This window comes from Chamaea fasciata, unplaced genomic scaffold (assembly GCF_029207755.1).
Source record: "Chamaea fasciata isolate MVZ Bird 193981 ecotype frontalis unplaced genomic scaffold, bChaFas1.0.hap1 SCAF_260, whole genome shotgun sequence".
Classification (NCBI taxonomy): domain Eukaryota; kingdom Metazoa; phylum Chordata; class Aves; order Passeriformes; family Sylviidae; genus Chamaea; species Chamaea fasciata.
In genome coordinates, this window is record NW_027094345.1 from 28,172 (window position 1) to 51,144 (window position 22,973).

Consider the following 22,973-nt stretch of genomic DNA (forward strand, 5'->3'; position numbering starts at 1 on the left):
GTCCCGTGTCCCGTGTCCCGTGTCCCGTGTCCCGTGTCTCGTGTCCCGTGTCCCGTGTCCGGTGTCCCGTGTCCCGGTGTCCCGTGTCCCGTGTCCCGGTGTCCCGTGTCCGGTGTCCCGTGTCCCGTGTCCCCAGTCCCGGTGTCCCGTGTCCCGTGTCCCGTGTCCGGTGTCCCGTGTCCCGGTGTCCCGTGTCCCGTGTCCCGGTGTCCCGTGTCCGGTGTCCCGTGTCCCGTGTCCCCAGTCCCGGTGTCCCGTGTCCCGGTGTCCCGTGTCCCGGTGTCCCGTGTCCCGTGTCCCGTGTCCCGTGTCCCGTGTCTCGTGTCCCGTGTCCCGTGTCCGGTGTCCCGTGTCCCGGTGTCCCGTGTCCCGTGTCCCGGTGTCCCGTGTCCGGTGTCCCGTGTCCCGTGTCCCCAGTCCCGGTGTCCCGTGTCCCGGTGTCCCGTGTCCGGTGTCCCGTGTCCCGGTGTCCCCAGTCCCGGTGTCCGGTGTCCGGTGTCCCGTGTCCCGGTGTCCCGTGTCCCGTGTCCCGGTGTCCCGTGTCCCGTGTCCCCAGTCCCGGTGTCCCGTGTCCCGTGTCCCCAGTCCCGGTGTCCCGTGTCCCGTGTCCCGTGTCCCGTGTCCCGTGTCCCGGTGTCCCGTGTCCCGTGTCCCGTGTCCGGTGTCCCGTGTCCCGGTGTCCCGTGTCCCCAGTCCCGGTGTCCCGTGTCCCGTGTCCCGTGTCCCGTGTCCCGTGTCCCGGTGTCCGGTGTCCCGTGTCCGGTGTCCCCAGTCCCGTGTCCGGTGTCCCGGTGTCCCCAGTCCCGGTGTCCCCAGTCCCGGTGTCCCGTGTCCGGTGTCCCGTGTCCGGTGTCCCGTGTCCCGTGTCCCGTGTCCCGGTGTCCCGTGTCCCGTGTCCCGGTGTCCCGGTGTCCCGTGTCCCGTGTCCGGTGTCCCCAGTCCCGGTGTCCGGTGTCCGGTGTCCCGGGATGAAGCCGCCCTGCCCGGGATGTCGCCGTCTGTCCCCGCTGGGGGCGGCCCTGGGCCTGTGTGTCACCCTCGGCTTCACCCTGGGGCTGCTGGGGGGGCCCTTCCGCCGCAGGTGAGCCCCCAAACTCCGGGGGGAAAATCCTGAACTTCCAGAGAAAATCCCAAAGGGAGGGGTTCCCCTGTTCCCGGGGATCCCAAATTCCCAAAAAAAGGGGGAGGAGGGTCCTGAATCCCTTGGGAATTGGGGGTTCACGTCACCCTGGGGGGCCCTTCCGCCGCAGGTGAGCCCCCAAACTCCGGGGGAAAAATCCTGAAATTCCAGAGAAAATTCCAAAGGGAGGGGTTCCCCTGTTCCCGGGGATCCCAAATTCCCGAAAAAAGGGGGAGGAGGGTCCTGAATCCCTTGGGAATTGGGGGTTCGCGTCACCCTGGGGGCCCTTCCGCCGCAGGTGAGCCCCCAAACTCCGGGGCCAAACTCCAACATTCCAGGGAACCCCGAAATTCCGGGGAGAAGCCTCGGGACCGGGGCCAAATCCCGGGATTTGGAGGGGGAATGCTGGGACTGGGGCGGGATTCGGAGGGCAGCTGTCACGATACAGCGGCGAGGCGCGGGGAACACCCCAAGGCAGACGGGAAATCCCGGGATTTCGGGGGGGGGCCGATCCCGGCGTTTCGGGGGAGAACGCCGGGCTTCGGGGCAAATATCGCGACAGAGCCGGCGAGGTCATCGAGGTCAGGCTGCGAAGTGCCGGAGTTTGGAGGAGGAACCCTCGGGCTCCGGGGGGGGGGGGCGGGGAGGGGGCGAATCCCGAGATGTCGCGGGGAGAACGGGGGATGATTTCCGCGCGATCGCGGCGGCCGATATCGCGACATAACGATTATCCCGCAGAGCGCCCCCGGCCCCGCCGTGCCGGCCCCGCTCGCACGTGCTGTTCCTGAAGACGCACAAGACGGGCGGCAGCAGCGTGGTGAACCTCCTGTCGCGATACGGGGAGTCGCGACAGCTGCGCTTCGCCCTCCCCCACCGCTACCAGTTCGGGTATCCCGCCCCGTTCCGGGCCGAGAGGGTGCGCGGCTTCCGGCCCGGCGGGAGCAAGTTCGACCTGCTCTGCCACCACATGCGCTTCCACCTGCCCGAGGTGCGCGCGGGGAATGTTGGGGCATTTGGGGAATTTGGGGGAATTTTTGGGGGATTTTTGGCGATTTTTGGGGATTTTTTGGCGATTTTTTAGAGGTTTTTTAGGTGATTTTTGAGGGTTTTTTGAGAGTTTTTTGAGGGGTTTTTTGAAAGTTTTTTGAGAGTTTTTTGTGAGTTATTTGAGAGGTTTTTTTGAGGGTTTTTTTGAGAGTTTTTTGAGGATTTTTTAAGAGTTTTTTGAGGGTTTTTTGAGGATTTTTTGAGAGTTTTTTGAGAGTTTTTTTGAGGGTTTTTTAAGAGTTTTTTGAGGGTTTTTTTGAGGGTTTTTTGAGGGTTGTTTTTAAAATTTTGTTGAGATTTTGTGGGGATTGTTTTGAGGGGTTTCTTTGGGTGATTTTGGGGGGGGATTTTTCGGGAAGGTGAGCTTTTGCGGGGCAAAAAAAAGCTTTAAAAAAACTCGTTCGAAATCACAAATCAAAAAAAAAAAAAAAAGCCAAAGAAACAAGCGGAAAAAATTCCAAAAAAATTCCCCCCAAAATTCAAAAAAACCCCGACCCCACCCTTTTAAAAAACGGTTTGAAAACTACAAAATAATTGGAAAAAAAAAATCAAGAAAAAATCTGAAGGGAAAAAAATAGATCAGTAAAATTAGAAAAAGATTTTTAAAATCAGAAAAAAAAAAATCAGAGAAAAATTAGGGGGAAAAAAAAAATAAACAGAAAAATCCGGAGAAAAAAATGGAAAAAAATCGAGGGAAAAAACAAAACAAAACCACAAAAAATTGGAAAAGAAATCGGAAAAAATAAAATAAAAAATTATAAAGAAGAAAAAAACTAAAAAAAAAACCCAGAAAAAAAGAAAAATAAACTCCCCAAACGGAAACAAAACAACGACAACAACAAAAAAATTTTTGAAAAACAACTGAAAAAAAAAGTTTAAAAAAAGGGAAAAAATTGGGGAAAAAAAGGGCAAAAGACTGGAAAAAGGGAAAAAAAACCCCAAAACCGAATCGAAACAACAATTAAAAAATGTGAAAAGCAACGGAAAAAAAAAAGTGTAAAAAAAACGGGGAAAAATTGAAAACTAAAAGTTGAAAAAAAGGGAAAAATTATATTTAAAAAAAAAAGAAACCGAAACAAAACGACAACAAACAAAAATTTGGAAAACAACCGAAAAAAAACTTGTAAAAAAAGCGAAAAAAAATTGGGAAAAAGGAAGGAAAAAAGTGATGAAAAAGGGAAAAAAATTTTAAAAAAACCACCAAAACAAAACAAAGGAACAACCAAAAACAATAATTCGAAAAACAACCGAAAAAAACCTTCAAAAAACGGGGAAAAAATTGAAAAAATAAAGTGGATAAAAAGGGAAAAAATATATTTAAAAAATATGAAACCGAAACAAAACGACAACAAACAAAAATTTGGAAAACAACCGAAAAAAAACTTGTAAAAAAAGCGAAAAAAAATTGGGGAAAAGGAAGGAAAAAAGTGATGAAAAAGGGAAAAACAATTTTAAAAAGCCACCAAAACAAAACAAAAGAACAACCAAAAACAATAATTCGAAAAACAACCGAAAAAAACCTTCAAAAAACGGGGAAAAAATTGAAAAAATAAAGTGGATAAAAAGGGAAAAAATATATTTAAAAAATATGAAACCGAAACAAAACGACAACAAACAAAAATTTGGAAAACAACCGAAAAAAAACTTGTAAAAAAAGCGAAAAAAAATTGGGGAAAAGGAAGGAAAAAAGTGATGAAAAAGGGAAAAACAATTTTAAAAAGCCACCAAAACAAAACAAAAGAACAACCAAAAACAATAATTCGAAAAACAACCGAAAAAAACCTTCAAAAAACGGGGAAAAAATTGAAAAAATAAAGTGGATAAAAAGGGAAAAAATATATTTAAAAAATATGAAACTGAAACAAAACGACAACAAACAAAAATTTGGAAAACAACCGAAAAAAAACCGTAAAAAAAGTGAAAAATAATTGGGAAAAATGAAGGAAAAAAGTGATGAAAAAGGGAAAAAAAATTTTTAAAAAACCACCAAAAGAAAACAGAAGAACAACCAAAACCAATGATAAAAAAAGGAAAAAGCCGGGGAAAAAGGGGGACCGTGCGAAGCGACGGGGGCCTGTCGGTTCCTCAGGTGCAGCGGGTGATGCCCAACGACACGTTCTTCTTCTCCATCGTGCGCGACCCCGGCACGCTGGGCGAGTCGGCCTTCTCCTATTTCCGCGCCGCCGCCCCCGCCTTCCGCCGCTCGCCGTCCCTCGACGCCTTCCTGGCCTCGCCTTCCCGCTTCTTCCGCCCGGGAGTCCGGGGCAACCACTACGCCAGGAACCTCCAGTGGTTCGATTTCGGCCTCCCCGAGCCGGCGGAGCCCCGAGACATCCCCGCGATCCTGGAGGGGCTGGAGAAGGTTTTCCCTTTGGTGTTGCTGGCGGAGAACTTCGACGAATCCCTGGTGCTCTTGCGGGAGCGTTTGTGCTGGCCTCGCGGCTCCGTGGATTCGTTCCCTCACAATTCCCGCGGCGGTTCCCGCAAAGTCTCCCCGGAGCAGGTGAGGAAACTCCGAGCTTGGAATTCTCTGGACTGGGCCCTTTATTCCCATTTCAACCGGAGCTTCTGGCGCCAAGCCCGGGAGTTCGGCATGCAGCGGCTCCGCAGGGAGGCGGCGGAAATCCGGCAGCGGCGGGAATACCTGGCCGGGAAATGTTTGAGGGGCGGGGGTCCCGTCCCCGCCCAAGCCATTCCCGACGGGAATCTCCGACCCTTCCAGCCCCCCGGGGGAGGGAAAATCCTGGGATTCGCGCTCAGGGAGGGGCTGGGCGAGGAGGAGCGGGCGCTGTGCGGCCGCATGGCGCTGCCGGAGCTGCCCTACAAGGATCTGTTGGAGCGGAAACAGTTCGGGGCCAAAAACGAGAGTTTGGGCTGAAAAACCCCTCCGCTGCCGGCGGCGATTCCCTTGGGAAAAGGCCCGGATCCCCGGGAAATTCCTTTGGGAATCGGGGAATTCTGGCAGGAGATTCCCATTGGAAACAGTTCGGGGCCAGAAACGGGAGTTCGGCCTGAAAAACCCCTCCGCTGCCGGCGGCGATTCCCTTGGGAAAGGGCCCGGATCCCCGGGAAGTTCCGGGAAATTCCTTTGGGAATCGGGGGAATTCTGGAAGAGATTCCCATTGGAAACAGTTTGGGGCCAGAAACGGGAGTTCGGCCTGAGAAACCCCTCCGCTGCCGGCGGCGATTCCCTTGGGAAAAGGCCCGGATCCCCGGGAAATTCCGGGAAATTCCTTTGGGAATCGGGGGATTCTGGAGGAGATTCCTTTGGGAATCGGGGATTTCTGGCAGGAAATTCTCATTGGAAACAATTCGGGGCCAAAAACGAGAGTTTAGGGTGGAAAAATCCCTCCGCTGCCGGCGGGAATTCCCTTGGGAAAAGGCCCAAATCCCCAGGAAATTCCTTTGGGAATCGGGGATTTTTGGGGCTGGAATCATCCCCTCCCATGCCTCAGTTTCCCATTAGGTAAAACTAAAAAAAAAAAGAGGAAAAAATTCCAGGATTTTGGGGAGTTTTCCTATGGATTCGTTCTCTTTATCCCCGTCCAAAAAAAAAAAAAATCGGGATGGGGCTCCCAAAATTCCAGGAGTTTGGGCAATTTTCCTATGGAATCATCCTTTCCCCCCCCCCCCCCCCACCAAAAACTGGATTGGGAGCCCCAAAATTCCAGGAATTTTGGGAATTTCCCTGTGGAATCACTCCAGTGCCTCAATTTACCTCGGGAAAGGTACAAACCCCCCCCCCCCCAAAAAAAAAAATTCCAGGAATTTTGGGGGGGGGGGGGATTTTTCTCATCGGGAATTCTCCCCGTGCCTCAGTTTCCCCCCAGAATCACGGTACAACCCCCGGAATTCCGGGAATTTTGGGGGGAATTTTTTAAAGGAACCACTCCGTGCCTCAGTTTCCCCTCCCCCGGGACAGGTACGAGCCCTCTCGCCCTTTTTTTTCCTTAAATCCCGGCGGGAATTTGGGGAATTTCGGGCGATTCGGGGCAATTCTCGCTGTGGAATCGCCGCGTGCTTCGCTTCCTTTCGTATGTACAATAAACGCGCGCTGGTGGCTTGTGCCGGCTGTCAATCACGCGTGTGAGACACCCGATTGGTTCGTTTCGCTGCCAATCTAAACATGGGTGGCGCCCTGCTGAAATCTGATTGGCCGCGGGGCGAGGAGGGGCGGAGCGCCGACGCGCTCGGCACTCAGCTGAGCTCGCCCGCATCCACGTGCTCCGCACGCCACCCCGCGCCCTGCGCAGGCGCATTAATCAGGCCGCACCCGGAAGCGCTGAGCCGGCCCGGAGCGGAGCCGGGACCCCCCCCCGGGATCCCCCCCCGGAGCCGGGACCCCTCAGGATCCACCCCCGGTAACGGCGGAACTCCCCCGGGATCCCCCCGGTAACGCCGGGACCCCTCAGGATCCACCCCCGGTAACGGCGGCCCGGAGCCGGGATCCCCCCGGTAACGCCGGGACCCCTCAGGATCCTCCCCCGGTAACGGCGGAACTCCCCCGGGATCCCCCCGGTAACGCCGGGACCCCTCAGGATCCTCCCCCGGTAACGGCGGAACTCCCCCGGGATCCCCCCGGTAACGCCGGGACCCCTCAGGATCCTCCCCCGGTAACGGCGGAACTCCCCCGGGATCCCCCCGGTAACGCCGGGACCCCTCAGGATCCTCCCCCGGTAACGGCGGAACTCCCCCGGGATCCCCCCCCGGTAATCCCGGACTGGAGCTGGGAGCAGCCCCGGTAACCCCCGTTATCTTCCCGTTATTCCCGGGATTCTCCCGGTACTGACGTCCCGTTATCCCCCAAAAATTCCCGAAAATTCCCGATTTTCTCCTGGGGTTTAACCCCCCTCCTCCCCCCCCCAAAATTCCCGAAAATTCCCAGAATTTCTCCCGGGATTGAAGCCCCGTTATCTCCCAATATTCCCTCAGAATTCCTGAAAAATTCCCGGATTTCTGCCGGGATTTAAGCCCAGTTATCCCCCCCAAAAAAATTCCCCAAAATTCCTGGAATTCTCCTGGGGGTTAACCCTCAACATTCCCCTAAAATTCCCGAATTTCTCCCGGGATTTAAACCCCCAAAATTCCCGAATTTCCATCAAGATTTAACCCCCAATATCCTCCCAAAATTCCCGAAATTTCCTCGGGATTTAAAGTCCAAAATTCCTGGCGTCCAACCCCCCTCGCCCCCCCCGCCGCCAGTCTCCCAAAATTCCCGAAAATTCCCGAATTCCCCTCAGGGTTTAACCCCTCCGTTCCCAGATATTTTCCCCATTTTTTTCCCTAATTTTCCCCAACTTTCCCAATTTTTTCCCCCAGCTATCCCCTGACTTTTTCCTAATTTCCCCCAAATTTCCCCCGATTTTCCCCAACTCTCTTCCCTGCTTCCCCCCGCACTTTATCCCAATTTTCCCCCTCATCTCCCAACTTTTCCCCGCCATGGAATCCCAGTGCGATTACTCCATGTACTTCCCGGCCGTCCCTTTCCCTCCCCGGGAATTCCTGGCCGGGGAATCCTCGGGATATCGCTCCCTCCCCCGCCGGAATCACCTTTACCTGGGCGAGACCGTGCGCTTCCTGCTGGTGCTCCGCAAAAACCCGGGAAACTCCGACAAAACCCCGGGAAATTCCGACAAAAACCTCGGGAATGCCGAGAGAAGCCCCGGGAACATCCCGGGGAAATGCCCGTGGCCGCAGCTGGCCTCGGCGCTGTCGGCGCTGGCCACGGTGACGAGCGCGGACGGCGCCGCCGGAGCTCGGGACGAGGACGACGACGAGGCCAATCCCGGGAATTTCGGCAGCGACGCCCGCGGGGAGCCCAAGGAGCCGCCGGTTTTCCGGGAATGCCGCGCGCTGCTCACCCACTCCAGGGGCCCGCCGGGAAACGCCGCGCCCGGGGTGAGGAAACGCGGGGGGTCGGGAAGTTTGGGATGTTCGGGAATGTTGGGGGTGGGGACGGTCTGCTTTTCCCCATTTTTCCCCATTTTTCCCCATTTTTCCCAATTTTCCCCATTTTTCCCCTTTTTTCCCCATTTTTTCCCAATTTTCCCCATTTTTCCCCATTTTTCCCCATTTTCCCCCATTTTTCCCCATTTTTCCCCATTTTTTCCCATTTTTTCCCATTTTCCCCCATTTTTCCCCATTTTTCCCCATTTTTCCCCATTTCCCCCATTTTTCCTCATTTTTTCCCCATTTTTCCCCATTTTTTCCCATTTCCCCCCATTTTTCCTCATTTTTTCCCCATTTTTCCCCATTTTTTCCCATTTCCCCCCATTTTTCCCCATTTTTCCCCATTTTTCCCCATTTTTTTCCCATTTTTTCCCATTTCCCACCTTTTTCCCATTTTTTCCCATTTCCCCCCCATTTTTTTCCAAGGTTTCCCCATTTTTCCTGGTTTTTACGTTTTCTTTTCCATTTCCCCCATTTTTTCCCCATTTTTCCCATTTTTCCCCCATTTTTTTCCAAGGTTTCCCCACTTTTCCTGGTTTTTTCCCCAGTTTTTCCCCTGTGTTCTCCCGTTTTCCGGGCTTTTTTCCCATTTTTCCCGTTTCCTGCCCCGTTCCCAGCTCCCCGTGGACGATCCCATCGTCTCCTCTGACGAGGTGATTTTCCCCCTCACCGTGTCCCTGGATCGGCTCCCGCCCGGCACCGCCAAGGCCAAGGTGGGACAGCGGGGACATTGGGGACATTGGGGACACTGGGGACATTGGGGACACTGGGGACACTGGGGACACTGGGGACACTGGGGACACTGGGGACATTGGGGACATTGGGGACATTGGGGACACTGGGGACATTGGGGACATTGGGGACATTGGGGGACACTGGGGACACTGGGGACATTGGGGACACTGGGGACACTGGGGACACTGGGGACACTGGGGACACTGGGGACATTGGGGACACTGGGGACACTGGGGACATTGGGGACACTGGGGACACCGGGGACATTGGGGACACTGGGGACACTGGGGACAGCGGGGACACTGGGGACACTGGGGACACTGGGGACACTGGGGACATTGGGGACACTGGGGACACTGGGGACATTGGGGACACTGGGGACACCGGGGACATTGGGGACATTTGGGGACACTGGGGACACTGGGGACACTGGGGACACTGGGGACAGCGGGGACAGCGGGGACACTGGGGACACTGGGGACATTGGGGACATTTGGGGACACTGGGGACACTGGGGACACTGGGGACACTGGGGACAGCGGGGACACTGGGGACACTGGGGACACTGGGGACATTGGGGACATTTGGGGACACTGGGGACACTGGGGACACTGGGGACACTGGGGACATTGGGGACATTTGGGGACACTGGGGACACTGGGGACAGCGGGGACACTGGGGACACTGGGGACACTGGGGACATTGGGGACACTGGGGACACCGGGGACATTGGGGACATTTGGGGACACTGGGGACACTGGGGACAGCGGGGACACTGGGGACACTGGGGACAGCGGGGACACCGGGGACACTGGGGACACTGGGGACATTGGGGACACTGGGGACACTGGGGACACTGGGGACACTGGGGACATTGGGGACACTGGGGACACTGGGGACACTGGGGACATTGGGGACATTGGGGACACTGGGGACACTGGGGACACTGGGGACATTGGGGACACTGGGGACACTGGGGACACTGGGGACATTGGGGACATTGGGGACATTGGGGACACTGGGGACATTGGGGACACTGGGGACACTGGGGACACTGGGGACACTGGGGACATTGGGGACATTGGGGACACTGGGGACACTGGGGACACTGGGGACATTGGGGACACCGGGGACATTGGGGACCTTTGGGGACACTGGGGACACTGGGGACAGACTACAGGGGACACCTCGGGGCCGTCTGGGGACACTTTAGGGACACCAGGGGATGGGGTGATGGCAGGAGCCTTGGGGACACGTTGGGGACATTGGGGCTGGGGAGGTGACACTCTGGTGCCACTCTGGTGACCCTGTGTGCGTCCCCAGATCGTGGTGACGGTGTGGCAGCGGGACACGGAGCCGCCGGAGCTGCAGGACGGGGCGGGGCCGGCGCAGGTGACAACGGCGGGGCCAGGACAGGTGACAATGGCGGGCCCGGGCGGGTACCTGCGGCTGCTCCAGGGCCGCGCCCCCGGCCAGGTGTTCCGGCAGCAGCACGGAGCCTTCAAGGCGCAAGGTGAGGTCCCCGAGTGTCCCCAGGTGTCCCCAAGTGTCACTTCCCCCGTGGTGCCACCCCCAAGTGTCCCCTCCGTGCCAGCCCAGGTGTCCCCCACAGCACCTTCAAGGCGCAAGGTGAGGTCCCCGAGTGTCCCCTGAGTGACCCCCGAGTGTCCCCAGGTGTCCCCTGAGTGTCCCCAAGTGTCCCCTGAGTGTCACCTCCCCCTCTCTGGCGTCCCCAAGTGTCCCCAGCCCCCGAAATCCCAACGGGAACTGTCCCCAACCCCGCCTTGGGGACGCTTTTGGTGCCACCGAGGTGGGCCGTGTCCCCCTGGCCGAGCCTGGTGGCCCTGGCTGGCTGTCCCCGAGTGTCCCCTGGTGTCCCCGAGTGTCCCCTGGTGTCCCCACAGTGTCCACGCTGCTGACGGTGCTGCCACCGCCCCGTGTCCGGTGCCGCCAGGTGACCGTGTCCGGCAAATACCTGACCGTGCTCAAAGGTGACACCTGGGGACGTCTGGGGGGGGGGAGGGTTGGGGACACTTGGGGTGGCACTTGGGGGGTTGGGGACATCGGGGGGGGTTGGGGACAAAGGGAGGGGAACAGGCTGGGGGGACAAAGTGGGGAGGGTCACCCTGGATGTCCCCAGTGTCCCCAGTGTCCCCAATGCCCTGGATGTCCCCAGTGTCCCCAGTGTCCCCAATGTCCCCAGTTGTCCCCAGAGTCCCCAGTGTCCCCCAGTGTCCCCAATGCCCTGGATGTCCCCAGTGTCCCCAATGTCCCCAGTGTCCCCCAATGTCCCCAGTGTCCCAGTGTCCCCAATGCCCTGGATGTCCCCAATGTCCCCAGTGTCCCCAGTGTCCCCAATGTCCCCAGTGTCCCCAATGCCCTGGATGTCCCCAGTGTCCCCAGTGTCCCCAATGTCCCCAGTGTCCCCAATGCCCTGGTTGTCCCCAGTGTCCCCAGTGTCCCCAGTGTCCCCAGTGTCCCAGTGTCCCCAATGCCCTGGATGTCCCCAGTGTCCCCAGCTGTCCCCAGTGTCCCCAACAACTGTCCCCTGCTGTCCCGTGTCCGCAGTGCTGAACGGCAGCTCCCAGGACGAGCTGTCGCTGTGGGACGTGCAGATCCTGCCCAATTTCAACGCCAGTTACCTGCCCGTGATGCCCGACGGCTCCGTGCTGCTGGTGGACGACGTGTGGTGAGCGCGGGACACCGGGGACACACCTGGGGACACACCTGGGGACACACCTGGGGACACCGGGGACACCTGGGGACTCCTGGGACACCTGGAGGACACCTGGGGACACATGGGGACACATGGGGACAGCTGGGGACACCTGGGGACACATGGGGATACCTGGGGACAGTTGGGGACACCTGGGGACACCTGGGGATACCTGGGGACAGTTGGGGACAGCTGAGGACACTGCAGGGACACCTGGGGACAGCTGGGGACACCAGGGACACCTGGGACACCGGGGACACCTGGGAATGGTCTGGGGACATTGTGGGGACACTGCAGGGACATCTGGGACACCTGGGGACAGCTGGGACACCTGGAGGACACCTGGGGACACCTGGGAATGGTCCGGGGACATCCTGGGGGGACACCTGGGGACACGGTGGGGACACCGAGGCGACCTTGGGGACACTGTGGGGACGCTGGAAACGGGAGGGGACCTCGGGGACGACGTGGAGACCTTGGGGACACCGGGAGGGCCTTGGGGACGGCGCTGACTGTCCCCAGTGTCCCCAATGTCCCCAGTGTCCCCAATGTCCCTGCAGCCACCACTCCGGGGAGGTCCCCGTGGGCGCCTTCTGCCGTGTCCCCGGCTGTCACTCGGGCTGGCCGTGTCCCCTCAGCGCCCTGGAGGAGCAGAACTTCCTCTTCCAGCTGCAGGCGCCCGAGCGGCCGCCCCGCGACGCCAAGGAGGTGAGGGGACACCTGGGGACACCTGGGACACACCTGGGGACACACCTGGGGACACAGCTGGGGACACCTGGGACACCTGGGGACACACCTGGGGACACACCTGGGACACCTGAGGACACACCTGGGGACACACCTGGGGACACACCTGGGGACACCTGGGGACACACCTGGGGACACAGCTGGGGACACCTGGGGACACACCTGGGGACACACCTGGGGACACACCTGGGACACCTGGGGACACCTGGGGACACACCTGGGGACACACCTGGGGACAGCCTGGGGACACCTGGGGACACACCTGGGGACACACCTGGGACACCTGGGGACACCTGGGGACACCTGGGGACAGCCAGCCAGGGCCACCAGGCTCGGCCAAGGAGACTGGTCCCACCTTGGTGGCACCAAAAGCGTCCCCAAGTCGGGGCTGGGGACAATCCTCGGGGCTCCCTGAGGGCTTTGGGGTGGCTTGGGGACACCTGGGGACACCAGCGTGGCCTTGGGGACAATCCCTGCTGGTCCCGGGGTGGGTTGGGGACACTCGGGGACACCAAACCAAAGCCACCACCGCCACCCCAGCTGCCACCAAGCCCCCCTGACGGCGATGTCCCCGGGCTGGGTGACAGCCCCCGTCGTCCCCGGGGACGTGGGGCCACCGCGGGTGACACGGGGGTGACGGCGAGGTGACAGCGCCGTCCCCGCGCAGGGCCTGGAGGTGCCGCTGGTGGCCGTGGTGCGGTGGTCGACGCCGAAGCTGCCCTTCACCAACAGCATCGTCACCCACTACCGGTGAGCGTCACCCGGCGTCACCCTGCTGTCACCTCGGTGTCCCCAAGGCTCCCGGAGCTTCCTGCGGTGCCGCCACCTCGTTGTCACCTCGTCGTCGCCGTGTCGCGGCTCCGTGGGGCTCCTCTGGGTGTCCCTGCGGTTGTCACACGGTGCCACCTCGATGTCCCCAAGCTCTCCAGAACCTTCTGGCTCCTTCTCCGTGTGCCACCGCCTCGTCGTCCCCTCTCTGTCCCCACGTCCCTTCATTCTCAGAGCTTCTGTCCCCACCATGTCCCCAAGCTCCCCAGACCTTTCTGGTGACCCTCCCATGTGCCACCCCATCCTGTCACCTCACTGTCGCCTCCTGTCCCAGTGCCACCACAGCCCCGGAAACCTCTTGGGGCTCCTTTAGCAATGTCCCCAAGGTGCCACCTGCATGTCCCCAATGTCCCCAAGCCCTCCAGACCCTCCTGGCTTCTTCTCCGTGTGCCACCACCTCCTTGTCCCATCAGCGTCACCTCGTTGCCATCGTGTCCCTTCATCCTCAGAGCTTCTGGGGCTTTCCCCGGGGTTGTCCCCGATGTCCCCAATGTCCCCACTGTCCCCTCAGGCTGCCGAGCATCCGGCTGGAGCGGCCGCGGTTCGTGATGACGGCCACCTGCGAGTCGCCGGTGGTGGCGCTGCAGCGCTTCACTGTCACCTACACGCTGCTCAACGACCTGCAGGACTTCCTGGCCGTGCGCCTGGTGTGGACACCTGAGGCCACCGCTGGTGGGGACACGGGGGACATCTGGGGACAGTGGGGACGTTGGGGACACCGGGACACTGGGGGACACGGGGACACTGGGGACACTGGGGACATTGGGGGACACTGGGGACACTGGGGACATTGGGGACATTGGGGACAGTGGGGACATTGGGGACACTGGGGACACTGGGGGACACTGGGGGACATGGGGACACTGGGGACATTGGGGACACTGGGGACACTGGGGACATTGGGGACACTGGGGACACTGGGGACACTGGGGACACTGGGCACACTGGGGACACTGGGGACACTGGGGACATCTGGGGACACTGGGGACACTGGGGACACTGGGGACACTGGGGACACTGGGGGACACTGGGGACAGTGGGGACATTGGGGACACTGGGGGACACTGGGGACAGTGGGGACATTGGGACACTGGGGACATTGGGGACACTGGGGACACTGGGGACACTGGGGACACTGGGGACATTGGGGACATTGGGGACAGTGGGGACATTGGGGACACTGGGGGACACTGGGGACATTGGGGACATTGGGGACAGTGGGGACATTGGGGACACTGGGGACACTGGGGACACTGGGGACACTGGGGACATTGGGGACACTGGGGACACTGGGGGACACGGGGACACTGGGGACACTGGGGACACTGGGGACATTGGGGACACTGGGGACACTGGGGACACTGGGGACATTGGGGACATTGGGGACAGTGGGGACATTGGGGACACGGGGACACTGGGGACACTGGGGACATTGGGGGACACTGGGGACACTGGGGACATTGGGGACACTGGGGACACTGGGGACATTGGGGACACTGGGGACACTGGGGACACTGGGGACACTGGGCACACTGGGGACACTGGGGACACTGGGGACATCTGGGGACACTGGGGACACTGGGGACACTGGGGACACTGGGGACACTGGGGGACACTGGGGACAGTGGGGACATTGGGGACACTGGGGGACACTGGGGACAGTGGGGACATTGGGACACTGGGGACATTGGGGACACTGGGGACACTGGGGACACTGGGGACACTGGGGACATTGGGGACATTGGGGACAGTGGGGACATTGGGGACACTGGGGACACTGGGGACACTGGGGACACTGGGGACATTGGGGACACTGGGGACACTGGGGGACACGGGGACACTGGGGACACTGGGGACACTGGGGACATTGGGGACACTGGGGACACTGGGGACACTGGGGACATTGGGGACATTGGGGACAGTGGGGACATTGGGGACACTGGGGGACACTGGGGACACTGGGGACATTGGGACACTGGGGACACTGGGGACATTGGGGACACTGGGGACACTGGGAACACTGGGGACACTGGGGACATTGGGGACACTGGGGACACTGGGGACATTGGGGACACTGGGGACACTGGGAACACTGGGGACACTGGGGACACTGGGGACATTGGGGACACTGGGGACACTGGGGACATCTGGGGACATTGGAGACACTGGGGACACTGGGGACACTGGGGGACACTGGGGACACTGGGGGACACTGGGGACATTGGGGACACTGGGGACATTGGGGACACTGGGGACATCTGGGGACACTGGGGACACTGGGGACATTGGGGGACACTGGGGACATCTGGGGACATTTGGGGACATTGGGGACACTGGGGACACTGGGGACACTGGGGGACACTGGGGACATTGGGGGACACTGGGGACACTGGGGACATTGGGGGACACTGGGGACACTGGGGACATTGGGGACATTGGGGACAGTGGGGACATTGGGGACACTGGGGACACTGGGGACACTGGGGACACTGGGGACATTGGGGACACTGGGGACACTGGGGGACACGGGGACACTGGGGACACTGGGGACACTGGGGACATTGGGGACACTGGGGACACTGGGGACACTGGGGACATTGGGGACATTGGGGACAGTGGGGACATTGGGGACACTGGGGGACACTGGGGACACTGGGGACATTGGGACACTGGGGACACTGGGGACACTGGGGACACTGGGGACATTGGGGACACTGGGGACACTGGGGACATTGGGGACACTGGGGACACTGGGAACACTGGGGACACTGGGGACACTGGGGACATTGGGGACATTGGGGACACTGGGGACACTGGGGACATCTGGGGACATTGGAGACACTGGGGACACTGGGGACACTGGGGGACACTGGGGACACTGGGGGACACTGGGGACATTGGGGACACTGGGGACATTGGGGACACTGGGGACATCTGGGGACACTGGGGACATTGGGGACACTGGGGACACTGGGGGACACTGGGGACATCTGGGGACATTTGGGGACATTGGGGACACTGGGGACACTGGGGACACTGGGGGACACTGGGGACATTGGGGGACACTGGGGACACTGGGGACATTGGGGGACACTGGGGACACTGGGGACATTGGGGACATTGGGGACACTGGGGACATTGGGGACACTGGGGACATTGGGGACACTGGGGACACTGGGGACATTGGGGACACTGGGACACTGGGGACATTGGGGACATTGGGGACACTGGGGACACTGGGGACATTGGGGACACTGGGACACTGGGGACATTGGGGGACATTGGGGACACTGGGGACAATTGGGGACACTGGGGACAATTGGGAACACTGGGGACATTGGGGACACTGGGGACACTGGGACACTGGGGACATTGGGGACACTGGGGACATCTGGGGACACTGGGGACAATTGGGAACACTGGGGACATTGGGGACATCTGGGGACACTGGGGACATTGGGGACACTGGGGACAATTGGGGACATCTGGGGACACTGGGGACATTGGGGACATTGGGGACACTGGGGACAATTGGGAACACTGGGGACAATTGGGGACATCTGGGGACACTGGGGACATTGGGGACACTGGGGACACTGGGGACAATTGGGGACATTGGGGACACTGGGGACGTTGGGGACATTGCGGACATTGGGGACACTGGGGACATTGGGGACACTGGGACACTGGGGACATTGGGGACATTGGGGACACTGGGGACATTGGGGACACTGGGGACACTGGGGACATTGGGGACACTGGGGACGTTGGGGACACTGGGGACATTGGGGACACTGGGGACACTGGGGACACTGGGGACATTGGGGACACTGGGGACAATTGGGAACACTGGGGACATTGGGGACACTGGGGACATTGGGGACACTGGGGACATCTGGGGACACTGGGGACAATTGGGAACACTGGGGACATTGGGGACATCTGGGGACATTGGGGACACTGGGGACAATTGGGGACATCTGGGGACACTGGGGACATTGGGGACACTGGGGACACTGGGGACATTGGGGACATCTGGGGACACTGGGACACTGGGGACAATGGGGACACTGGGGACATTGGGGACACTGGGGACATTGGGGACACTGGGACACTGGGGACATTGGGGACACTGGGGACACTGAGGACACTGGGGACATTGGGGACATTGGGGACACTGGGGACATTGGGGACATTGGCGACATTGGGGACACTGGGGACATTGGGGACACTGGGGACACTGGGGACATTGGGGACATTGGGGACACTGGGGACATTGGGGACACTGGGGACATTGGGGACATTGGGGACACTGGGGACATTGGGGACATTGGGGACACTGGGGGACACTGGGGACATTGGGGACATTGGGGACACTGGGGACATTGGGGACACTGGGGACACTGGGGACAATTGGGGACATTGGGGACACTGGGGACATTGGGGACATTGGGGACACTGGGACACTGGGGACACTGGGGACACTGGGGACACTGGGGACATTGGGGACACTGGGACACTGGGGACACTGGGGACATTGGGGACACTGGGGGACACTGGGGACATTGGGGACACTGGGGGACACTGGGGACACTGGGGACACTGGGGACATTGGGGACACTGGGGACACTGGGACACTGGGGACATTGGGGACAGTGGGGACATTGGGGACACTGGGGACACTGGGGACACTGGGGGACATTGGGGACATTGCGGACATTGGGGACACTGGGGACATTGGGGACACTGGGACACTGGGGACATTGGGGACACTGGGGACACTGGGGACGTTGGGGACACTGGGGACATTGGGGACATTGGGGACACTGGGGACACTGGGGACACTGGGGACGTTGGGGACACTGGGGACATTGGGGACACTGGGGACAATTGGGGACACTGGGGACAATTGGGAACACTGGGGACATTGGGGACACTGGGAACACTGGGGACAATTGGGAACACTGGGGACACTGGGGACATCTGGGGACATTGGGGACACTGGGGACATTGGGGACACTGGGACACTGGGGACATTGGGGACATTGGGGACACTGGGTACATTGGGGACACTGGGGACACTGGGGACATTGGGGACACTGGGGACGTTGGGGACACTGGGGACATTGGGGACACTGGGGACACTGGGGACACTGGGGACACTGGGGACATTGGGGACACTGGGGACAATTGGGAACACTGGGGACATTGGGGACACTGGGGACACTGGGGACATCTGGGGACACCGGGACACTGGGGACATTGGGGACACTGGGGACAATTGGGGACACTGGGGACAATTGGGGACATTGGGGACACTGGGGGACACTGGGGGACACTGGGACACTGGGACACTGGGGGCACTGGGGACATTGGGGACATTGGGGACACTGGGGACATCTGGGGACACTGGGGACACTGGGGACACTGGGGACATTGGGGACATTGGGGACACTGGGGACACTGGGGACATTGGGGACATTGGGGACACTGGGGGACACTGGGGGACACTGGGACACTGGGACACTGGGGGCACTGGGGACATTGGGGACATCAGGGGGACTGGGGGCACCTGGGGACATTCCCAAATATCCCTGAATTTCCCTGGATTCCTGCATTTCCCAAAATATCCCCCCAATTCCCAGAATTTCTGCGTTTCCCCCGAATTTCCGCATTCCCCAGAATTCCCAAGGAATTCCCGAATTTCCCCCGACTCCCGCGTCCCCGAAATTCCCGGCTTTCTGGAATTCTTGTCCCCAGGGCGCTCGCGGGGCTCGGTGGACTCGGTGGTCTGTCACTCCCCGCTCACCAACCTGGGCTACTCGCGCAAGGGCAGCGCCAGAACCTTCCGCGTGGCCTTCCAGGCCCTCAGGGCCGGCCTCTTCGAGGTCAGTGTCACCTCCCTGTCACCTCCGTGTCACCTGGGCCACCCTCATTGTCACCTGGGGGTCACCTGGGTCACCCCTGTCCCCGTTATCCCCAGTTATCCCATTCCCAGTATCCCCAGTGTCCCCGTTCCAGGCCCTCAGGGCCGGCCTCTTCGAGGTCAGTGTCACCTCCCTGTCACCTCCGTGTCACCTCCCTGTCACCTGGGCCACCCTCATTGTCACCTGGGTCACCTGGGCCACCCCAGTGGCTGTTAGCCCATTCCCAGTATCCCCAGTAGCCCCATTCCAGTCCATTCCTGGTCACCGGTGCCACCCCAGTGCCCCCCCAGTCCCTCCCAGTTTGTCCCAGTGCCCTCCCAGTATGCTCCAAACCCCATCCCAGTCCCTCCCAGTAACTCCCAGTGTCTCTGAGTTTGTCCCAGTGCCCCTAAATCCTCTCCCGGTGCCTCCCAGTTTGTCCCAGTGTGTCCCAGTCCCTCCCAGAGTGTCCCAGTCTGCCCCAGTGTGTCCCCGTGTGTCCCAGTCCCACCCAGTGTGTACCAGTTCATCCCAGTTGGTCCCAGTCTGTCCCAGTCTCTCTCAGTCCCCCCCCATTCCCCCCAGTCCCCCCCGGTCCCCCCCAGTCCCCCCCAGTGTGTCCCAGTGTGTCCCAGTGTCCCCCCAGTCCCCCCCAGTGTGTCCCAGTCCCCCCCAGTGTGTCCCAGTGTGTCCCAGTCTGTCCCAGTGTGTCCCAGTTCCCCCATTTCCCCAGTCCCCCCAGTCCCCCCAGTCCCCCCAGTCCCCCATTCCCCCCATTCCCCCCAGTCCCATCCCAGTCCCCCCAGTCCCCCCAGTTTCCCCCCAGTCCCCCCAGTGTCCCCAGTGTCCCCAGTTCCCCCCATTCCCCCCAGTCCCATCCCAGTCCCCCCAGTGTCCCCAGTGTCCCCAGTCCCCCCCAGTCCCCCCAGTCCCCCCCAGTCCCCCCATTCCCCCCATTCCCCCAGTTTCCCCCCAGTTTCCCCCCAGTCCCCCCAGTGTCCCCAGTGTCCCCAGTCCCTCCCAGTCCCATCCCAGTCCCCCCAGTCCCCCCAGTCCCCCCAGTGTCCCCAGTGTCCCCAGTCCCTCCCAGTCCCATCCCAGTCCCCCCAGTCCCCCCAGTCCCCCCAGTGTCCCCAGTGTCCCCAGTGTCCCCAGTCCCCCCAGTTTCCCCCCAGTCCCCCCAGTCCCCCCAGTCCCCCCAGTCCCCCCAGTTTCCCCCAGTACCCCCAGTGTCCCCAGTCCCATCCCAGTGTCCCCAGTCCCTCCCAGTCCCATCCCAGTCCCCCCAGTCCCCCCAGTCCCCCCAGTTTCCCCCCAGTCCCCCAGTCCCCCCCAGTCCCCCCAGTCCCCCCAGTCCCCCCAGTCCCCCCAGTCCCCCCAGTCCCCCGGTGTCCCCAGTGTCCCCAGTCCCATCCCAGTGTCCCCAGTGTCCCCAGTCCCCCCAGTGTCCCCAGTCCCCCCAGTGTCCCCAGTGTCCCCAGTGTCCCCCCCAGTGTCCCCCCCAGTGTCCCCGGTGTCCCCGGTGTCCGCGGTGACGGCCCGCGCGCAGCTGTCGCAGCACATGAAGCTGAAGCTGCAGTTCACGGCCAGCGTCAGCAGCGCCCCGCCCGAGGCGCGGCCCGTGTCGCGCAAGAGCAGCCCCAGCTCCCCGGCCGTGCGCGAGCTGCTCACCGGCCTGGGCCGCTCGCAGTCCTTCTCGCACCAGCAGCCGGCCCGCGGCCACCTCATCAGGTGCGGGGGACACTGGGGGACTGGGGGACTGGGGGACTGGGGGGACTGGGGGGTCTGGGGGGGACTGGGGGGACTGGGGGGACTGGGGGGACTGGGGGGACTGGGGGGGACTGGGGGACTGGGGGGACTGGGGGACTGGGGGGACTGGGGGGACTGGGGGGACTGGGGGGACTGGGGGGGACTGGGGGACTGGGGGGACTGGGGGACTGGGGGGACTGGGGGGGACTGGGGGGGACTGGGGGGAAACTGGGGGGACTGGGGGGAATGGGGGGAATGGGGGGAATGGGGGGGACTGGGGGGGACTGGGGGGGACTGGGGGGACTGGGGGACTGGGGGGGACTGGGGGACTGGGGGGACTGGGGGGACTGGGGGGACTGGGGGGAAACTGGGGGGAATGGGGGAACTGGGGGGACTGGGGGACTGGGGGGACTGGGGGACTGGGGGGACTGGGGGGGACTGGGGGGGACTGGGGGACTGGGGGGGACTGGGGGGACTGGGGGGACTGGGGGACTGGGGGGGAACTGGGGGGAAACTGGGGGGAAACTGGGGGACTGGGGGGACTGGGGGGACTGGGGGGGACTGGGGGGGACTGGGGGGGACTGGGGGGGACTGGGGGGACTGGGGGGACTGGGGGGGACTGGGGGGGAATGGGATGTGACAAAACAACAGTGGGGGTGACACACATGACACGGGTGACACAGGTGACGCCATAAGCACCATAAGCATAAATGACACAGAGGTCACACAGGTGACACAGGGACACTGTAGGTGACACACGGGTGACACAGGTGACACAGAGGTGACACAGGGACACTGTAGGTGACACAGGTGACACAGGGACACTGTAGGTGACACACGGGTGACACAGGTGACACAGAGGTGACACAGGGACACTGTAGGTGACACAGGTGACACATGTGACACAGGTGACACAGGGACACTGTAGGTGACACACGGGTGACACAGGTGACACACAGGTGACACAGAGGTGACACAGGTGTCCCCCCGTGTCCCCAGGTCCGGCAGCGTGATGGAGCGCAGGGCCATCACGCCCCCCGTGGGGTCCCCCGTGGGCCGCCCCCTGTACCTGCCCGCAGGTGACAAGGCCGTGCTGGCCCTGGACAAGATCGCCAAGAGGGAGTGCAAGGTGCTGGTGGTGCCACCCGTCAAGTGACAGCGCAGGGACACCGAGGGGACAGTGCCGGGGCCATGGGGACACCGAGGGGACAGTGGGGACATCGAGGGGACACCATGGGGACAGTGCCGGGACCATGGGGACAGTGTGGGGACAGCGCGGGGACACCGAGGGGACAGTGCCGGGGCCATGGGGACAGCCTGGGGACAGTGGGGACACCAGGGGGACAGCGTGGGGACAGTGCTGGGACCATGGGGACAGTGTGGGGACAGTGGGGGACACCAGGGGGACAGCGTGGGGACATCGAGGGGACACCATGGGGACAGTGCTGGGACCATGGGGACAGCATGGGGACAGCGTGGGGACATCGAGGGGACATTGAGGGGACACCATGGGGACAGTGCCAGGACCATGGGGACACTGCGGGGACACTGCTGGGACCATGGGGACAGTGTGGGGACAGCCTGGGGACAGTGGGGACACCATGGGGACAGCCTGGGGACAGTGCTGGGACCATGGGGACAGTGTGGGGGACAGTGGGGACAGCGTGGGGACACCATGGGGACGTCATGGGGACAGTGCCGGGACCATGGGGACAGCGTGGGGACAGTGCTGGGACCATGGGGACATCATGGGGACAGCGTGGGGACATGGCCAGGGTGGCGGGGACACCACTGGCCCAGCGCTGGGACACTGGGGACAGCTTGGGGACAATGGGGACAGGGCCACCACCAGATGTCCCCAAAGCCTCAGGGCCGCTCCTGGGACACTGGGGACAGGGACCAAGGGGACAGGGCCACCACCAGATGTCCCCAGAGCCAGGTGACAATGGGGCACGTGCCATGAGGGGACCTTGGGGACACCTCGGGGACACGGCCTGGAGCCGTGCCCACACTCGGGATTTTGGGGACATTTGGGGACATCTGGGGAAGTGTCCCCGAGCCAAAGCGGGAGGGGGGAGGGGCCTGAGGTGCCACCTCCGGGTTGGGGACACTGGGGACAAGGGTGGCACCTCTGTCCCTGTTATTTATTGCCAATAAAGAGACCTGGATGTCACCT

General features: G+C 60.9%; 2 protein-coding genes across 8 annotated transcripts; both read left to right on the top strand.

Moving 5' to 3' along the window:
* The first annotated feature begins 968 nt into the window (after positions 1-968).
* On the top strand, positions 969-5,912 carry GAL3ST4 (galactose-3-O-sulfotransferase 4). Its single transcript, XM_066208486.1, has 3 exons — positions 969-1,081; positions 1,859-2,108; positions 4,257-5,912. The coding sequence occupies exons 1-3, from the start codon at positions 969-971 to the stop codon at positions 5,043-5,045; spliced, it is 1,152 nt and encodes a 383-aa protein (XP_066064583.1). The 3' UTR covers positions 5,046-5,912.
* A 698-nt stretch (positions 5,913-6,610) lies between these two features.
* On the top strand, positions 6,611-22,884 carry TRAPPC14 (trafficking protein particle complex subunit 14). 7 transcript variants are annotated; one of them, XM_066208476.1, is made up of 11 exons: positions 6,611-8,065; positions 8,734-8,829; positions 10,175-10,364; positions 10,756-10,842; positions 11,420-11,540; positions 12,128-12,275; positions 12,982-13,064; positions 13,654-13,814; positions 18,903-19,187; positions 20,598-20,779; positions 21,797-22,884. In XM_066208476.1, the coding sequence occupies exons 1-11, from the start codon at positions 7,607-7,609 to the stop codon at positions 21,878-21,880; spliced, it is 1,896 nt and encodes a 631-aa protein (XP_066064573.1). In that variant the 5' UTR covers positions 6,611-7,606; the 3' UTR covers positions 21,881-22,884. The 7 variants fall into 7 exon arrangements, with proteins under 7 accessions (XP_066064573.1, XP_066064574.1, XP_066064579.1 ...); XM_066208477.1 differs by having other exon boundaries at positions 18,903-19,030; XM_066208482.1 differs by having other exon boundaries at positions 18,903-19,030; positions 20,639-20,779.
* Positions 22,885-22,973: the final 89 nt, after the last annotated feature.